This window comes from Oncorhynchus nerka, linkage group LG24 (genome assembly GCF_034236695.1).
Source record: "Oncorhynchus nerka isolate Pitt River linkage group LG24, Oner_Uvic_2.0, whole genome shotgun sequence".
Lineage (NCBI taxonomy): Eukaryota > Metazoa > Chordata > Actinopteri > Salmoniformes > Salmonidae > Oncorhynchus > Oncorhynchus nerka.
This window is the reverse complement of record NC_088419.1, coordinates 98787796-98808606: the sequence shown is the minus strand read 5'-3', so window position 1 is coordinate 98808606 and position 20811 is coordinate 98787796. Positions and strand designations below refer to the sequence as shown.

At 42.6% G+C, this 20811-nt stretch overlaps 1 protein-coding gene across 1 annotated transcript in view; it reads left to right on the top strand.

The window, feature by feature from the left end:
* oca2 (oculocutaneous albinism II) overlaps positions 1–20811 on the top strand; it is a 178599-nt gene that overhangs the window by 70978 nt on the left and 86810 nt on the right. The window contains exon 4 of the mRNA XM_065008535.1: positions 19075–19222. Within this exon, the coding sequence (XP_064864607.1) occupies positions 19075–19222 (148 nt within the window). The remainder of the gene's footprint in view (positions 1–19074; positions 19223–20811) is intronic.

The following is a 20811-nucleotide window of genomic DNA, read 5'->3' as shown; positions in this document are numbered from 1 at the left end:
AGTGGCGGTAGTGACAGGACTAGTAGTGGTAGTAACTGGACTAGTTGTGGTGGTGACAGGACTAGTAGTGGTAGTATAGTAACTGGACTAGTGGCGGTAGTGACAGGACTAGTTGTGGTAGTATAGTAACTGGACTAGTAGTGGTAATAACAGGACTAGTAGTGGTAGTATAGTGACAGGACTAGTAGTGGTAGTAACAGGACTAGTGGTAGTATAGTTACAGGACTAGTAGTGGTAGTAACAGGACTAGTGGTAGTATAGTGACTAGTAGTGGTAGTATATTGACAGGACTAGTAGTGGTAGTATAGTGACAGGACTAGTAGTGGTAGTATAGCGACAGGACTAGTAGTGGTAGTATAGTGACAGGACTAGTAGTGGTAGTATAGTGACAGGACTAGTAGTGGTAGTATAGTAACAGGACTAGTGGTAGTATAGTGACAGGACTAGTAGTGGTAGTATATTGACAGGACTAGTAGTGGTAGTATAGTGAGAGGACTAGTAGTGGTAGTATAGTAACAGAACTAGTAGTGGTAGTATAGTAACAGGACTACTGGTGGTAGTATAGTAACAGGACTAGTAGTGGTAGTATAGTAACAGGACTAGTAGTGGTAGTATAGTAACAGGACTAGTGGTGGTAGTATAGTTACAGGACTAGTAGTGGTAGTATAGTGACAGGACTAGTAGTGGTAGTATAGTGACAGGACTAGTAGTGGTAGTATAGTAACAGGACTAGTAGTTGTAGTATAGTTACAGGACTAGTAGTGGTTGTAACAGGACTAGTAGTGGTAGTATAGTGACATGACTAGTAGTGGTACTATAGTAACAGGACTAGTAATGGTAGTAACAGGACTAGTAGTGGTAGTATAGTAACAGGACTAGTAGTGGTAGTATAGTAACAGGACTAGTAGTGGTAGTAACAGGACTAGTAGTGGTAGTATAGTGGCAGGACTAGTAGTGGTAGTAACAGGACTAGTAGTGGTAGTATAGTGACAGGACGAATAGTGGTAGTAACAGGACTAGTAGTGGTAGTATAGTGACAGGACTAGTAGTGGTAGTATAGTGAAAGGACTAGTAGTGGTAGTAACTGAACTAGTGGTGGTAGTAACAGGACTAGTAGTGGTAGTAACTGAACTAGTTGTGGTGGTGACAGGACTAGTAGTGGTAGTAACTGAACTAGTTGTGGTGGTGACAGGACTAGTAGTGGTAGTAACTGAACTAGTAGTGGTAGTAACTGAACTAGTAGTGGTAGTATAGTGACAGGACTAATGGTGGTAGTAACAGGACTAGTGGTGGTAGTATAGTGACAGGACTAGTAGTGGTAGTAACAGGACTAGTGGTAGTATAGTTACAGGACTAGTAGTGGTAGTAACAGGACTAGTGGTGGTAGCATAGTGACAGGACTAGTAGTGGTAGTAACAGGACTAGTGGTAGTATAGTGACAGGACTAATGGTGGTAGTAACAGGACTAGTGGTGGTAGTATAGTGACAGTACTAGTAGTGGTAGTAACAGGACTAGTGGTGGTAGTATAGTAACTGGACTAGTAGTGGTAGTAACTGAACTAGTTGTGGTGGTGACAGGACTAGTAGTGGTAGTAACTGGACTAGTAGTGGTCATATAGTAACTGGACTAGTTGTGGTGGTGACAGGACTAGTAGTGGTAGTATAGTAACTGGACTAGTGGCGGTAGTGACAGGACTAGTAGTGGTAGTAACTGGACTAGTTGTGGTGGTGACAGGACTAGTAGTGGTAGTATAGTAACTGGACTAGTGGCGGTAGTGACAGGACTAGTTGTGGTAGTATAGTAACTGGACTAGTAGTGGTAATAACAGGACTAGTAGTGGTAGTATAGTGACAGGACTAGTAGTGGTAGTAACAGGACTAGTGGTAGTATAGTTACAGGACTAGTAGTGGTAGTAACAGGACTAGTGGTAGTATAGTGACTAGTAGTGGTAGTATATTGACAGGACTAGTAGTGGTAGTATAGTGACAGGACTAGTAGTGGTAGTATAGCGACAGGACTAGTAGTGGTAGTATAGTGACAGGACTAGTAGTGGTAGTATAGTGACAGGACTAGTAGTGGTAGTATAGTAACAGGACTAGTGGTAGTATAGTGACAGGACTAGTAGTGGTAGTATATTGACAGGACTAGTAGTGGTAGTATAGTGAGAGGACTAGTAGTGGTAGTATAGTAACAGGACTAGTTGTGGTAGTATAGTAACAGGACTAGTGGTGGTAGTATAGTAACATGACTAGTAGTGGTAGTATAGTAACTGGACTAGTGGTGGTAGTATAGTAACAGGACTAGTAGTGGTAGTATAGTAACAGGACTAGTACTGGTAGTATAGTAACAGGACTAGTGGTGGTAGTATAGTTACAGGACTAGTAGTGGTAGTATAGTGGCAGGACTAGTAGTGGTAGTATAGTGACAGGACTAGTAGTTGTAGTATAGTTACAGGACTAGTAGTGGTTGTAACAGGACTAGTAGTGGTAGTATAGTGACATGACTAGTAGTGGTAGTATAGTAACAGGACTAGTAATGGTAGTAACAGGACTAGTAGTGGTAGTATAGTGGCAGGACTAGTAGTGGTAGTAACAGGACTAGTAGTGGTAGTATAGTGACAGGACGAATAGTGGTAGTAACAGGACTAGTAGTGGTAGTATAGTGACATGACTAGTAGTGGTAGTATAGTGACAGGACTAGTGGTGGTAGTATAGTGACAGGACTAGTAGTGGTGGTAACAGGACTAGTAGTGGTAGTATAGTGACAGGACTAGTGGTGGTAATATAGTGACAGGACTAGTAGTGGTGGTAACAGGACTAGTAGTGGTAGTATAGTGACAGGACTAGTGGTGGTAGTAACATGACTAGTAGTGGTAGTAACAGGACTAGTAGTGGTAGTATAGTAACAGGACTAGTAGTGGTAGTAACAGGACTAGTAGTGGTAGTGACAGGATATAGTGACAGGACTAGTAGTGGTAGTAACAGGACTAGTGGTGGTAGTAACATGACTAGTAGTGGTAGTAACAGGACTAGTAGTGGTAGTAACATGACTAGTAGTGGTAGTAACAGGACTAGTAGTGGTGGTAACAGGACTAGTAGTGGTAGTAACAGGACTAGTGGTGGTAGTAACATGACTAGTGGTGGTAGTAACAGGACTAGTAGTGGTAGTAACAGGACTAGTAGTGGTAGTAACAGGACTAGTAGTGGTAGTGACAGGACTAGTAGTGGTAGTAACAGGACTAGTAGTGGTAGTAACAGGACTAGTAGTGGTAGTAACAGGACTAGTGGTGGTAGTAACAGGACTAGTAGTGGTGGTAACATGACTAGTAGTGGTAGTAACATGACTAGTAGTGGTAGTAACAGGACTAGTAGTGGTAGTAACAGGACTAGTAGTGGTAGTAACAGGACTAGTAGTGGTAGTATAGTGACAGGACTAGTAGTGGTAGTATAGTGACAGGACTAGTATAGTATAGTGACAGGACTAGTGGTGGTAGTATAGTAACAGGACTAGTAGTGATAGTATAGTAACAGGACTAGTAGTGGTAGTATAGTGACAGGACTAGTAGTGGTAGTATAGTAACAGGACTAGTAGTGGTAGTATAGCGACAGGACTAGTAGTGGTAGTATAGTAACAGGACTAGTAGTGGTAGTATAGCGACAGGACTAGTAGTGGTGGTAGTAACAGGACTAGTAGTGGTAGTATAGTGACAGGACTAGTAGTGGTAGTATAGTGACAGGACTAGTAGTGGTGGTAGTGACAGGACTAGTAGTGGTTGTAACAGGACTAGTGGTGGTAGTATAGTAACAGGACTAGTGGTGGTAGTATAGTAACAGGACTAGTGGTGGTAGTATACTAACAGGACTAGTGGTGGTAGTATAGTAACAGGACTAGTAGTGGTAGTAACAGGACTAGTAGTGGTAGTAACATGACTAGTAGTGGTAGTAACAGGACTAGTAGTGGTAGTATAGTAACAGGACTAGTGGTGGTAGTATAGTAACAGGACTATTAGTGGTAGTAACAGGACTAGTAGTGGTAGTATAGTAACAGGACTAGTAGTGGTAGTAACAGGACTAGTGGTGGTAGTAACTGAACTAGTAGTGGTAGTAACTGAACTAGTGGTGGTAGTATAGTGACAGGACTAGTAGTGGTAGTAACAGGACTAGTGGTGGTAGTATAGTAACAGGACTAGTCGTGATAGTATAGTAACAGGACTAGTAGTGGTAGTATAGTGACAGGACTAGTAGTGGTAGTATAGTAACAGGACTAGTAGTGGTAGTATAGCGACAGGACTAGTAGTGGTAGTATAGTAACATGACTAGTAGTGGTAGTATAGCGACAGGACTAGTAGTGGTGGTAGTAACAGGACTAGTAGTGGTAGTATAGTGACAGGACTAGTAGTGGTAGTATAGTGACAGGACTAGTAGTGGTGGTAGTGACAGGACTAGTAGTGGTTGTAACAGGACTAGTGGTGGTAGTATAGTAACAGGACTAGTAGTGGTAGTAACAGGACTAGTAGTGGTAGTATAGTAACAGGACTAGTAGTGGTAGTAACATGACTAGTAGTGGTAGTAACAGGACTAGTAGTGGTAGTATAGTAACAGGACTAGTGGTGGTAGTATAGTAACAGGACTATTAGTGGTAGTAACAGGACTAGTAGTGGTAGTAACAGGACTAGTGGTGGTAGTAACTGAACTAGTAGTGGTAGTATAGTGACAGGACTAGTAGTGGTAGTAACAGGACTAGTGGTGGTAGTAACTGAACTAGTAGTGGTAGTATAGTGACAGGACTAGTAGTGGTAGTAACAGGACTAGTAGTGGTTGTAACAGGACTAGTGGTGGTAGTATAGTAACAGGACTAGTGGTGGTAGTATAGTAACAGGACTAGTAGTGGTAGTAACTGAACTAGTAGTGGTAGTAACTGAACTAGTAGTGGTAGTAACTGAACTAGTGGTGGTAGTATAGTGACAGGACTAGTAGTGGTAGTAACTGAACTAGTAGTGGTAGTAACTGAACTAGTGGTGGTAGTAACTGGACTAGTAGTGGTAGTATAGTGACAGGACTAGTGGTGGTAGTATAGTAACAGGACTAGTAGTGGTAGTATAGTAACAGGACTAGTGGTGGTAGTGACAGGACTAGTAGTGGTAGTATAGTGACAGGACTAGTAGTGGTAGTAACAGGACTAGTGGTAGTATAGTGACAGGACTAGTAGTGGTAGTATAGTGACAGGACTAGTAGTGGTAGTAACAGGACTAGTGGTGGTAGTATAGTAACAGGACTAGTAGTGGTAGTATAGTGACAGGACTAGTAGTGGTAGTATAGTAACAGGACTAGTGGTGGTAGTATAGTGACATGACTAGTGGTGGTAGTATAGTGACAGGACTAGTAGTGGTAGTATAGTGACAGGACTAGTAGTGGTAGTATAGTGACAGGACTAGTGGTAGTATAGTGACAGGACTAGTGGTGGTAGTATAGTGACAGGACTAGTAGTGGTAGTAACATGACTAGTGGTAGTATAGTGACATGACTAGTAGTGGTAGTATAGTGACAGGACCAGTAGTGGTAGTACAGTGACAGGACTAGTGGTGGTAGTATAGTAACAGGACTAGTGGTAGTATAGTGACAGGACTAGTAGTGGTAGTATATTGACAGGACTAGTAGTGGTAGTATAGTGAGAGGACTAGTAGTGGTAGTATAGTAACAGGACTAGTAGTGGTAGTATAGTAACAGGACTAGTAGTGGTAGTATAGTAACAGGACTAGTAGTGGTAGTATAGTAACAGGACTAGTGGTGGTAGTATAGTAACAGGACTAGTAGTGGTAGTAACAGGACTAGTAGTGGTAGTATAGTTACAGGACTAGTAGTGGTAGTATAGTGACAGGACTAGTAGTGGTAGTATAGTGACAGGATTAGTAGTGGTTGTAACAGAACTAGTAGTGGTAGTATAGTGACATGACTAGTAGTGGTAGTATAGTAACAGGACTAGTAGTGGTAGTAACAGGACTAGTAGTGGTAGTATAGTAACAGGACTAGTAGTGGTAGTATAGTAACAGGACTAGTAGTGGTAGTAACAGGACTAGTAGTGGTAGTATAGTGACAGGACTAGTAGTGGTAGTAACAGGACTAGTAGTGGTGGTAACAGGACTAGTAGTGGTAGTATAGTGACATGACTAGTAGTGGTAGTATAGTGACAGGACTAGTGGTGGTAGTATAGTGACAGGACTATTAGTGGTGGTAACAGGACTAGTAGTGGTAGTATAGTGACAGGACTAGTAGTGGTGGTAACATGACTAGTAGTGGTAGTATAGTGACAGGACTAGTGGTGGTAGTAACAGGACTAGTAGTGGTAGTAACAGGACTAGTAGTGGTAGTATAGTAACAGGACTAGTAGTGGTAGTAACAGGACTAGTAGTGGTAGTATAGTGACAGGACTAGTAGTGGTAGTAACAGGACTAGTAGTGGTAGTAACAGGACTAGTAGTGGTCGTAACAGGACTAGTAGTGGTAGTAACAGGACTAGTAGTGGTAGTATAGTAACAGGACTAGTGGTGGTAGTATAGTAACAGGACTAGTAGTGGTAGTAACAGGACTAGTAGTGGTAGTATAGTAACAGGACTAGTAGTGGTAGTAACAGGACTAGTAGTGGTAGTAACAGGACTAGTAGTGGTAGTATAGTAACAGGACTAGTGGTGGTAGTATAGTAACAGGACTATTAGTGGTAGTAACAGGACTAGTAGTGGTAGTATAGTAACATGACTAGTAGTGGTAGTAACAGGACTAGTGGTGGTAGTAACTGAACTAGTAGTGGTAGTAACTGAACTAGTGGTGGTAGTATAGTGACAGGACTAGTAGTGGTAGTAACAGGACTAGTGGTGGTAGTAACTGAACTAGTAGTGGTAGTATAGTGACAGGACTAGTAGTGGTAGTAACTGAACTAGTAGTGGTAGTAACTGAACTAGTGGTGGTAGTGTAGTGACAGGACTTGTAGTGGTAGTAACAGGACTAGTAGTGGTTGTAACAGGACTAGTGGTGGTAGTATAGTAACAGGACTAGTGGTGGTAGTATAGTAACAGGACTAGTAGTGGTAGTAACTGAACTAGTAGTGGTAGTAACTGAACTAGTGGTGGTAGTAACTGAACTAGTAGTGGTAGTAACTGAACTAGTGGTGGTAGTATAGTGACAGGACTAGTAGTGGTAGTAACTGAACTAGTAGTGGTAGTAACTGAACTAGTGGTGGTAGTAACTGGACTAGTAGTGGTAGTATAGTGACAGGACTAGTGGTGGTAGTATAGTAACAGGACTAGTAGTGGTAGTATAGTAACAGGACTAGTGGTGGTAGTGACAGGACTTGTAGTGGTAGTATAGTGACAGGACTAGTAGTGGTAGTAACAGGACTAGTGGTAGTATAGTGACAGGACTAGTAGTGGTAGTATAGTGACAGGACTAGTAGTGGTAGTAACATGACTAGTGGTGGTAGTATAGTAACAGGACTAGTAGTGGTAGTATAGTGACATGACTAGTAGTGGTAGTATAGTAGCAGGACTAGTGGTGGTAGTATAGTGACAGGACTAGTGGTGGTAGTATAGTGACAGGACTAGTAGTGGTAGTATAGTGACAGGACTAGTGGTAGTATAGTGACAGGACTAGTGGTGGTAGTATAGTGACAGGACTAGTAGTGGTAGTAACATGACTAGTGGTAGTATAGTGACAGGACTAGTAGTGGTAGTATAGTGACAGGACTAGTAGTGGTAGTACAGTGACAGGACTAGTAGTGGTAGTATAGTAACAGGACTAGTGGTAGTATAGTGACAGGACTAGTAGTGGTAGTATATTGACAGGACTAGTAGTGGTAGTATAGTGAGATGACTAGTAGTGGTAGTATAGTAACAGGACTAGTAGTGGTAGTATAGTAACAGGGCTAGTGGTGGTAGTATAGTAACAGGACTAGTAGTGGTAGTATAGTAACAGGACTAGTAGTGGTAGTATAGTAACAGGACTAGTGGTGGTAGTATAGTAACAGGACTAGTAGTGGTAGTATAGTAACAGGACTAGTAGTGGTAGTAACAGGACTAGTAGTGGTAGTATAGTAACAGGACTAGTAGTGGTAGTAACAGGACTAGTAGTGGTAGTATAGTGACAGGACTAGTAGTGGTAGTAACAGGACTAGTAGTGGTAGTAACAGGACTAGTAGTGGTCGTAACAGGACTAGTAGTGGTAGTAACAGGACTAGTAGTGGTAGTATAGTAACAGGACTAGTGGTGGTAGTATAGTAACAGGACTAGTAGTGGTAGTAACAGGACTAGTAGTGGTAGTATAGTAACATGACTAGTAGTGGTAGTAACAGGACTAGTAGTGGTAGTAACAGGACTAGTAGTGGTAGTATAGTAACAGGACTAGTAGTGGTAGTAACAGGACTAGTGGTGGTAGTAACTGAACTAGTAGTGGTAGTAACTGAACTAGTGGTGGTAGTATAGTGACAGGACTAGTAGTGGTAGTAACAGGACTAGTGGTGGTAGTAACTGAACTAGTAGTGGTAGTATAGTGACAGGACTAGTAGTGGTAGTAACTGAACTAGTAGTGGTAGTAACTGAACTAGTGGTGGTAGTATAGTGACAGGACTAGTAGTGGTAGTAACAGGACTAGTAGTGGTTGTAACAGGACTAGTGGTGGTAGTATAGTAACAGGACTAGTGGTGGTAGTATAGTAACAGGACTAGTAGTGGTAGTAACTGAACTAGTAGTGGTAGTAACTGAACTAGTGGTGGTAGTAACTGAACTAGTAGTGGTAGTAACTGAACTAGTGGTGGTAGTATAGTGACAGGACTAGTAGTGGTAGTAACTGAACTAGTAGTGGTAGTAACTGAACTAGTGGTGGTAGTAACTGGACTAGTAGTGGTAGTATAGTGACAGGACTAGTGGTGGTAGTATAGTAACAGGACTAGTAGTGGAAGTATAGTAACAGGACTAGTGGTGGTAGTGACAGGACTAGTAGTGGTAGTATAGTGACAGGACTAGTAGTGGTAGTAACAGGACTAATGGTAGTATAGTGACAGGACTAGTAGTGGTAGTATAGTGACAGGACTAGTGGTGGTAGTAACAGGACTAGTAGTGGTAGTAACAGGACTAGTAGTGGTAGTATAGTAACAGGACTAGTAGTGGTAGTAACAGGACTAGTAGTGGTAGTATAGTGACAGGACTAGTAGTGGTAGTAACAGGACTAGTAGTGGTAGTAACAGGACTAGTAGTGGTCGTAACAGGACTAGTAGTGGTAGTAACAGGACTAGTAGTGGTAGTATAGTAACAGGACTAGTGGTGGTAGTATAGTAACAGGACTAGTAGTGGTAGTAACAGGACTAGTAGTCGTAGTATAGTAACAGGACTAGTAGTGGTAGTAACAGGACTATTAGTGGTAGTAACAGGACTAGTAGTGGTAGTATAGTAACAGGACTAGTGGTTGTATGTATAGTAACAGGACTAGTGGTGGTAGTATAGTAACAGGACTATTAGTGGTAGTAACAGGACTAGTAGTGGTAGTATAGTAACAGGACTAGTAGTGGTAGTAACAGGACTAGTGGTGGTAGTAACTGAACTAGTGGTGGTAGTATAGTGACAGGACTAGTAGTGGTAGTAACTGAACTAGTAGTGGTAGTAACTGAACTAGTGGTGGTAGTAACTGGACTAGTAGTGGTAGTATAGTGACAGGACTAGTGGTGGTAGTATAGTAACAGGACTAGTAGTGGTAGTATAGTAACAGGACTAGTGGTGGTAGTGACAGGACTAGTAGTGGTAGTATAGTGACAGGACTAGTAGTGGTAGTAACAGGACTAGTGGTAGTATAGTGACAGGACTAGTAGTGGTAGTATAGTGACAGGACTAGTAGTGGTAGTAACAGGACTAGTGGTGGTAGTATAGTAGCAGGACTAGTGGTGGTAGTATAGTGACAGGACTAGTGGTGGTAGTATAGTGACAGGACTAGTAGTGGTAGTATAGTGACAGGACTAGTGGTAGTATAGTGACAGGACTAGTGGTGGTAGTATAGTGACAGGACTAGTAGTGGTAGTAACATGACTAGTGGTAGTATAGTGACAGGACTAGTAGTGGTAGTATAGTGACAGGACTAGTAGTGGTAGTACAGTGACAGGACTAGTAGTGGTAGTATAGTAACAGGACTAGTGGTAGTATAGTGACAGGACTAGTAGTGGTAGTATATTGACAGGACTAGTAGTGGTAGTATAGTGAGAGGACTAGTAGTGGTAGTATAGTAACAGGACTAGTGGTGGTAGTATAGTAACAGGACTAGTAGTGGTAGTATAGTAACAGGACTAGTAGTGGTAGTATAGTAACAGGACTAGTGGTGGTAGTATAGTAACAGGACTAGTAGTGGTAGTAACAGGACTAGTAGTGGTAGTATAGTTACAGGACTAGTAGTGGTAGTATAGTGACAGGACTAGTAGTGGTAGTATAGTGACAGGATTAGTAGTGGTTGTAACAGAACTAGTAGTGGTAGTATAGTGACATGACTAGTAGTGGTAGTATAGTAACAGGACTAGTAGTGGTAGTAACAGGACTAGTAGTGGTAGTATAGTAACAGGACTAGTAGTGGTAGTATAGTAACAGGACTAGTAGTGGTAGTAACAGGACTAGTAGTGGTAGTATAGTAACAGGACTAGTAGTGGTAGTAACAGGACTAGTAGTGGTAGTATAGTGACAGGACTAGTAGTGGTAGTAACAGGACTAGTAGTGGTAGTAACAGGACTAGTAGTGGTCGTAACAGGACTAGTAGTGGTAGTAACAGGACTAGTAGTGGTAGTATAGTAACATGACTAGTGGTGGTAGTATAGTAACAGGACTAGTAGTGGTAGTAACAGGACTAGTAGTGGTAGTATAGTAACAGGACTAGTAGTGGTAGTAACAGGACTAGTAGTGGTAGTAACAGGACTAGTAGTGGTAGTATAGTAACAGGACTAGTGGTGGTAGTATAGTAACAGGACTATTAGTGGTAGTAACAGGACTAGTAGTGGTAGTATAGTAACAGGACTAGTAGTGGTAGTAACAGGACTAGTGGTGGTAGTAACTGAACTAGTAGTGTTAGTAACTGAACTAGTGGTGGTAGTATAGTGACAGGACTAGTAGTGGTAGTAACAGGACTAGTGGTGGTAGTAACTGAACTAGTAGTGGTAGTATAGTGACAGGACTAGTAGTGGTAGTAACTGAACTAGTAGTGGTAGTAACTGAACTAGTGGTGGTAGTATAGTGACAGGACTAGTAGTGGTAGTAACAGGACTAGTAGTGGTTGTAACAGGACTAGTGGTGGTAGTATAGTAACAGGACTAGTGGTGGTAGTATAGTAACAGGACTAGTAGTGGTAGTAACTGAACTAGTAGTGGTAGTAACTGAACTAGTGGTGGTAGTAACTGAACTAGTAGTGGTAGTAACTGAACTAGTGGTGGTAGTATAGTGACAGGACTAGTAGTGGTAGTAACTGAACTAGTAGTGGTAGTAACTGAACTAGTGGTGGTAGTAACTGGACTAGTAGTGGTAGTATAGTGACAGGACTAGTGGTGGTAGTATAGTAACAGGACTAGTAGTGGTAGTATAGTAACAGGACTAGTGGTGGTAGTGACAGGTCTAGTAGTGGTAGTATAGTGACAGGACTAGTAGTGGTAGTAACAGGACTAGTGGTAGTATAGTGACAGGACTAGTAGTGGTAGTATAGTGACAGGACTAGTAGTGGTAGTAACAGGACTAGTGGTGGTAGTATAGTAACAGGACTAGTAGTGGTAGTATAGTGACAGGACTAGTAGTGGTAGTATAGTAGCAGGACTAGTGGTGGTAGTATAGTGACAGGACTAGTGGTGGTAGTATAGTGACAGGACTAGTAGTGGTAGTATAGTGACAGGACTAGTAGTGGTAGTATAGTGACAGGACTAGTGGTAGTATAGTGACAGGACTAGTGGTGGTAGTATAGTGACAGGACTAGTAGTGGTAGTAACATGACTAGTGGTAGTATAGTGACAGGACTAGTAGTGGTAGTATAGTGACAGGACTAGTAGTGGTATTACAGTGACAGGACTAGTAGTGGTAGTATAGTAACAGGACTAGTGGTAGTATAGTGACAGGACTAGTAGTGGTAGTATATTGACAGGACTAGTAGTGGTAGTATAGTGAGAGGACTAGTAGTGGTAGTATAGTAACAGGACTAGTAGTGGTAGTATAGTAACAGGACTAGTGGTGGTAGTATAGTAACAGGACTAGTAGTGGTAGTATAGTAACAGGACTAGTAGTGGTAGTATAGTAACAGGACTAGTGGTGGTAGTATAGTAACAGGACTAGTAGTGGTAGTAACAGGACTAGTAGTGGTAGTATAGTTACAGGACTAGTAGTGGTAGTATAGCGACAGGATTAGTAGTGGTTGTAACAGAACTAGTAGTGGTAGTATAGTGACATGACTAGTAGTGGTAGTATAGTAAGAGGACTAGTAGTGGTAGTAACAGGACTAGTAGTGGTAGTATAGTAACAGGACTAGTAGTGGTAGTATAGTAACAGGACTAGTAGTGGTAGTAACAGGACTAGTAGTGGTAGTATAGTGACAGGACTAGTAGTGGTAGTAACAGGACTAGTAGTGGTAGTATAGTGACAGGACTAATAGTGGTAGTAACAGGACTAGTAGTGGTGGTAACAGGACTAGTAGTGGTAGTATAGTGACATGACTAGTAGTGGTAGTATAGTGACAGGACTAGTGGTGGTAGTATAGTGACAGGACTATTAGTGGTGGTAACAGGACTAGTAGTGGTAGTATAGTGACAGGACTAGTAGTGGTGGTAACATGACTAGTAGTGGTAGTATAGTGACAGGACTAGTGGTGGTAGTAACAGGATTAGTAGTGGTAGTAACAGGACTAGTAGTGGTAGTATAGTAACAGGACTAGTAGTGGTAGTAACAGGACTAGTAGTGGTAGTATAGTGACAGGACTAGTAGTGGTAGTAGTACTAGTAGTGGTAGTAACAGGACTAGTAGTGGTCGTAACAGGACTAGTAGTGGTAGTAACAGGACTAGTAGTGGTAGTATAGTAGGACAGGACTAGTGGTGGTAGTATAGTGACAGGACTAGTAGTGGTAGTAACAGGACTAGTAGTGGTAGTATAGTAACAGGACTAGTAGTGGTAGTAACAGGACTAGTAGTGGTAGTAATAGGACTAGTAGTGGTAGTATAGTAACAGGACTAGTGGTGTAACAGGACTAGTAGTGGTAGTAACAGGACTAGTAGTGGTCGTAACAGGACTAGTAGTGGTAGTAACAGGACTAGTAGTGGTAGTATAGTAACAGGACTAGTGGTGGTAGTATAGTGAACTAGTAGTGGTAGTAACAGGACTAGTGGTGGTAGTATAGTGACAGGACTAGTAGTGGTAGTAACAGGACTAGTGGTGGTAGTAACTGAACTAGTAGTGGTAGTATAGTAACAGGACTAGTGGTGGTAGTAGTAACAGGACTAGTAGTGGTAGTAACTGAACTAGTAGTGGTAGTATAGTGACAGGACTAGTAGTGGTAGTAACAGGACTAGTAGTGGTAGTAACTGGACTAGTAGTGGTAGTAACTGGTGGTGGTAGTATAGTGACAGGACTAGTGGTGGTAGTATAGTAACATGACTAGTAGTGGTAGTAACTGAACTAGTGGTGGTAGTAACTGAACTAGTAGTGGTAGTAACTGAACTAGTGGTGGTAGTATAGTGACAGGACTAGTAGTGGTAGTAACTGAACTAGTAGTGGTAGTAACTGAACTAGTGGTGGTAGTAACTGGACTAGTAGTGGTAGTATAGTGACAGGACTAGTGGTGGTAGTATAGTAACAGGACTAGTAGTGGTAGTATAGTAACAGGACTAGTAGTGGTAGTATAGTGACAGTACTAGTAGTGGTAGTAACAGGACTAGTGGTGGTAGTAAGTGACAGGACTAGTGGTGGTAGTATAGTGACAGGACTAGTGTGGTAGTAACTGGACTAGTAGTGGTAGTATAGTAACAGGACTAGTAGTGGTGGTAACAGGACTAGTAGTGGTAGTATAGTGACAGGACTAGTGGTGGTAGTATAGTGACAGGACTAGTAGTGGTAACAGGACTAGTAGTGGTAGTATAGTGACAGGACTAGTAGTGGTGGTAACATGACTAGTAGTGGTAGTATAGTGACAGGACTAGTGGTGGTAGTAACAGGACTAGTAGTGGTAGTAACAGGACTAGTAGTGGTAGTATAGTAACAGGACTAGTAGTGGTAGTAACAGGACTAGTAGTGGTAGTATAGTGACAGGACTAGTAGTGGTAGTAACAGGACTAGTAGTGGTAGTAACAGGACTAGTAGTGGTCGTAACAGGACTAGTAGTGGTAGTAACAGGACTAGTAGTGGTAGTATAGTAACAGGACTAGTGGTGGTAGTATAGTAACAGGACTAGTAGTGGTAGTAACAGGACTAGTAGTGGTAGTATAGTAACAGGACTAGTAGTGGTAGTAACAGGACTAGTAGTGGTAGTAATAGGACTAGTAGTGGTAGTATAGTAACAGGACTAGTGGTGGTAGTATAGTAACAGGACTATTAGTGGTAGTAACAGGACTAGTAGTGGTAGTATAGTAACAGGACTAGTAGTGGTAGTAACAGGACTAGTGGTGGTAGTAACTGAAGGACTAGTAGTGGTAGTAACTGAACTAGTGGTGGTAGTATAGTGACAGGACTAGTAGTGGTAGTAACATGACTAGTAGTGGTAGTAGGACAGGACTAGTGGTGGTAGTAACAGGACTAGTAGTGGTAGTAACAGGACTAGTAGTGGTAGTATAGTAACAGGACTAGTAGTGGTAGTAACAGGACTAGTAGTGGTAGTATAGTGACAGGACTAGTAGTGGTAGTAACAGGACTAGTAGTGGTAGTAACAGGACTAGTAGTGGTGGGACTAGTAGTGGTAGTAACAGGACTAGTGGTGGTAGTATAGTAACAGGACTAGTAGTGGTAGTAACTGAACTAGTGGTGGTAGTAACAGGACTAGTAGTGGTAGTAACTGAAGGACTAGTGGTGGTAGTAACAGGACTAGTAGTGGTAGTAATAGGACTAGTAGTGGTAGTAAGTGACAGGACTAGTGGTGGTAGTATAGTAACAGGACTATTAGTGGTAGTAACAGGACTAGTAGTGGTAGTATAGTAACAGGACTAGTAGTGGTAGTAACAGGAACTAGGACTAGTAACTGAACTAGTAGTGGTAGTAACTGAACTAGTGGTGGTAGTATAGTGACAGGACTAGTAGTGGTAGTAACAGGACTAGTGGTGGTAGTAACTGAACTAGTAGTGGTAGTATAGTGACAGGACTAGTAGTGGTACTAACTGAACTAGTAGTGGTAGGACTAGTGGTGGTAGTATAGTGACAGGACTAGTAGTGGTAGTAACAGGACTAGTAGTGGTTGTAACAGGACTAGTGGTAGTATAGTGACAGGACTAGTGGTGGTAGTATAGTAACATGACTAGTAGTGGTAGTAACTGAACTAGTGGTGGTAGTAACTGAACTAGTAGTGGTAGTAACTGAACTAGTGGTGGTAGTATAGTGACAGGACTAGTAGTGGTAGTAACTGGACTAGTAGTGGTAGTAACTGGACTAGTGGTGGTAGTAACTGGACTAGTAGTGGTAGTATAGTAACAGGACTAGTGGTGGTAGTATAGTAACAGGACTAGTAGTGGTAGTATAGTAACAGGACTAGTAGTGGTAGTATAGTGACAGGACTAGTAGTGGTAGTAACAGGACTAGTAGTGGTAGTATAGTAGGACTAGTGGTGGTAGTATAGTAACAGGACTAGTGGTGGTAGTAACTGGACTAGTAGTGGTAGTAACAGGACTAGTAGTGGTAGTATAGTAACAGGACTAGTAGTGGTAGTATAGTGACAGGACTAGTGGTGGTAGTATAGTGACAGGACTATTAGTGGTGGTAACAGGACTAGTAGTGGTAGTATAGTGACAGGACTAGTAGTGGTGGTAACATGACTAGTAGTGGTAGTATAGTGACAGGACTAGTGGTGGTAGTAACAGGACTAGTAGTGGTAGTAACAGGACTAGTAGTGGTAGTATAGTAACAGGACTAGTAGTGGTAGTAACAGGACTAGTAGTGGTAGTATAGTGACAGGACTAGTAGTGGTAGTAACAGGACTAGTAGTGGTAGTAACAGGACTAGTAGTGGTCGTAACAGGACTAGTAGTGGTAGTAACAGGACTAGTAGTGGTAGTATAGTAACAGGACTAGTGGTGGTAGTATAGTAACAGGACTAGTAGTGGTAGTAACAGGACTAGTAGTGGTAGTATAGTAACAGGACTAGTAGTGGTAGTAACAGGACTAGTAGTGGTAGTAATAGGACTAGTAGTGGTAGTATAGTAACAGGACTAGTGGTGGTAGTATAGTAACAGGACTATTAGTGGTAGTAACAGGACTAGTAGTGGTAGTATAGTAACAGGACTAGTAGTGGTAGTAACAGGACTAGTGGTGGTAGTAACTGAACTAGTAGTGGTAGTAACTGAACTAGTGGTGGTAGTATAGTGACAGGACTAGTAGTGGTAGTAACAGGACTAGTGGTGGTAGTAACTGAACTAGTAGTGGTAGTATAGTGACAGGACTAGTAGTGGTAGTAACTGAACTAGTAGTGGTAGTAACTGAACTAGTGGTGGTAGTATAGTGACAGGACTAGTAGTGGTAGTAACAGGACTAGTAGTGGTTGTAACAGGACTAGTGGTGGTAGTATAGTAACAGGACTAGTGGTGGTAGTATAGTAACATGACTAGTAGTGGTAGTAACTGAACTAGTGGTGGTAGTAACTGAACTAGTAGTGGTAGTAACTGAACTAGTGGTGGTAGTATAGTGACAGGACTAGTAGTGGTAGTAACTGAACTAGTAGTGGTAGTAACTGAACTAGTGGTGGTAGTAACTGGACTAGTAGTGGTAGTATAGTGACAGGACTAGTGGTGGTAGTATAGTAACAGGACTAGTAGTGGTAGTATAGTAACAGGACTAGTAGTGGTAGTATAGTGACAGTACTAGTAGTGGTAGTAACAGGACTAGTGGTGGTAGTATAGTGACAGGACTAGTGGTGGTAGTATAGTAACAGGACTAGTGGTGGTAGTAACTGGACTAGTAGTGGTAGTATAGTAACAGGACTAGTAGTGGTAGTATAGTGACAGGACTAGTAGTGGTAGTATAGTGACAGGACTAGTGGTGGTAGTATAGTGACAGGACTATTAGTGGTGGTAACAGGACTAGTAGTGGTAGTATAGTGACAGGACTAGTAGTGGTGGTAACATGACTAGTAGTGGTAGTATAGTGACAGGACTAGTGGTGGTAGTAACAGGACTAGTAGTGGTAGTAACAGGACTAGTAGTGGTAGTATAGTAACAGGACTAGTAGTGGTAGTAACAGGACTAGTAGTGGTAGTATAGTGACAGGACTAGTAGTGGTAGTAACAGGACTAGTAGTGGTAGTAACAGGACTAGTAGTGGTCGTAACAGGACTAGTAGTGGTAGTAACAGGACTAGTAGTGGTAGTATAGTAACAGGACTAGTGGTGGTAGTATAGTAACAGGACTAGTAGTGGTAGTAACAGGACTAGTAGTGGTAGTATAGTAACAGGACTAGTAGTGGTAGTAACAGGACTAGTAGTGGTAGTAATAGGACTAGTAGTGGTAGTATAGTAACAGGACTAGTGGTGGTAGTATAGTAACAGGACTATTAGTGGTAGTAACAGGACTAGTAGTGGTAGTATAGTAACAGGACTAGTAGTGGTAGTAACAGGACTAGTGGTGGTAGTAACTGAACTAGTAGTGGTAGTAACTGAACTAGTGGTGGTAGTATAGTGACAGGACTAGTAGTGGTAGTAACAGGACTAGTGGTGGTAGTAACTGAACTAGTAGTGGTAGTATAGTGACAGGACTAGTAGTGGTAGTAACTGAACTAGTAGTGGTAGTAACTGAACTAGTGGTGGTAGTATAGTGACAGGACTAGTAGTGGTAGTAACAGGACTAGTAGTGGTTGTAACAGGACTAGTGGTGGTAGTATAGTAACAGGACTAGTGGTGGTAGTATAGTAACATGACTAGTAGTGGTAGTAACTGAACTAGTGGTGGTAGTAACTGAACTAGTAGTGGTAGTAACTGAACTAGTGGTGGTAGTATAGTGACAGGACTAGTAGTGGTAGTAACTGAACTAGTAGTGGTAGTAACTGAACTAGTGGTGGTAGTAACTGGACTAGTAGTGGTAGTATAGTGACAGGACTAGTGGTGGTAGTATAGTAACAGGACTAGTAGTGGTAGTATAGTAACAGGACTAGTAGTGGTAGTATAGTGACAGTACTAGTAGTGGTAGTAACAGGACTAGTGGTGGTAGTATAGTGACAGGACTAGTGGTGGTAGTATAGTAACAGGACTAGTGGTGGTAGTAACTGGACTAGTAGTGGTAGTATAGTAACAGGACTAGTGGTAGTAGTATAGTAACAGGACTAGTGGTGGTAGTAACAGGACTAGTAGTGGTAGTGACAGGACTAGTAGTGGTAGTACCATGACTAGTGGTGGTAGTATAGTAACATGACTAGTGGTGGTAGTATAGTAACAGGACTAGTGGTGGTAGTATAGTGACAGGACTAGTGGTGGTAGTAACAGGACTAGTGGTGGTAGTATAGTAACAGGACTAGTGGTGGTAGTATAGTAACAGGACTAGTAGTGATAGTAACAGGACTAGTTGTGGTGGTGTAGTGACTGGACAGGTGCCTCTCTGCTCTCTCAGGGGCCCAACACAGTAATGACTTGAAACAGCTTCACAGCTTGAGTTAGATGAGTTATACAGGCCAGATGAGGCTCTGAGCACATCCATCACCGTGTCTGCTGGTTATCAACAACAACAGACCTACTGCTGCCTCACAACCCGGACAGCAGATCAACTAAAAACAGCAACACAGGGAGAAGACCAACTAACAGGATGCTCTGAGTGAACATACTCTTTTGTTCAGTCAAAACATCTAGATGTTGATAGACCTGTCAGTACTTTTCAGTGACATGTATTGTTGTGTGTTTGCGTTCCCTAGAGCTGAGGCATGAAATCCGTGTATGGAGGCAGACGGCCCAGCGTATTAGCCCGGCCAGCAGAGAGGAGACGGCTGTCAAGTGTCTACTGATGCAGAAGGTCCTCAACCTGGAGAGCGTGCTCCGCAAGCAACTCAAAACCTTCCAGAGGTACAGACAGGGCTTTCTGGGCAACTCAAACCCTTCCAGTGACAGACAGGGCTTTCTGGGCAACTCAAACCCTTCCAGAGGTACAGACAGGGCTTTCTAATCAACTCAAACCCTTCCAGAGGTACAGACAGGGCTTTCTATTCAACTCAAACCTTCCAGAGGTATAGACAGGGCTTTCTAATCAACTCAAACCCTTCCAGAGGTACAGACAGGGCTTTCTAAGCAACTCAAACCCTTCCAGAGGTACAGACAGGGCTTTCTAAGCAATTCAAAACCTTCCGGAGGTACAGACAGGGCTTTCTAAGAAACTCAATCCCTTCCAGAGGTACAGACAGGGCTTTCTAGGGAACTCAATCCCTTCCAGAGGTACAGACAGGGCTTTCTGGGAAACTCAATCCCTTCCAGAGGTACAGACAGGGCTTTCTAATCAACTCAAACCCTTCCAGAGGTACAGACGGGGCTTTCTAATCAACTCAAACCCTTCCAGAGGTACAGACGGGGCTTTCTAATCAACTCAAACCCTTCCAGAGGTACAGACAGGGCTTTCTGAGCAACTCAAACCGTTCCAGTTACAGACAGGGCTTTCTGGGCAATTCAAACCCGTCCAGTGACAGACAGGGCTTTCTAAGAAACTCAATCCCTTCCAGAGGTACAGACAGGGCTTTCTAAGAAACTCAATCCCTTCCAGAGGTACAGACAGGGCTTTCTGAGAAACTCAAAACCTTCCAGAGGTACAGACAGGGCTTTCTAAGAAACTCAAACCCTTCCAGAGGTACAGACAGGGCTTTCTGGGCAACTCAAACCCTTCCAGTGACAGACAGGGCTTTCTGGGCAACTCAAACCCTTCCAGAGGTACAGACAGGGCTTTCTAATCAACTCAAACCCTTCCAGAGGTACAGACAGGGCTTTCTATTCAACTCAAACCTTCCAGAGGTATAGACAGGGCTTTCTAATCAACTCAAACCCTTCCAGAGGTACAGACAGGGCTTTCTAAGCAACTCAAACCCTTCCAGAGGTACAGACAGGGCTTTCTAAGCAATTCAAAACCTTCCGGAGGTACAGACAGGGCTTTCTAAGAAACTCAATCCCTTCCAGAGGTACAGACAGGGCTTTCTAGGGAACTCAATCCCTTCCAGAGGTACAGACAGGGCTTTCTGGGAAACTCAATCCCTTCCAGAGGTACAGACAGGGCTTTCTAATCAACTCAAACCCTTCCAGAGGTACAGACGGGGCTTTCTAATTCAACTCAAACCCTTCCAGAGGTACAGACGGGGCTTTCTAATCAACTCAAACCCTTCCAGAGGTACAGACAGGGCTTTCTGAGCAACTCAAACCGTTCCAGTTACAGACAGGGCTTTCTGGGCAATTCAAACCCGTCCAGTGACAGACAGGGCTTTCTAAGAAACTCAATCCCTTCCAGAGGTACAGACAGGGCTTTCTAAGAAACTCAATCCCTTCCAGAGGTACAGACAGGGCTTTCTGAGAAACTCAAAACCTTCCAGAGGTACAGACAGGGCTTTCTAAGAAACTCAAACCCTTCCAGAGGTACAGACAGGGCTTTCTAATCAACTCAAACCCTTCCAGAGGTA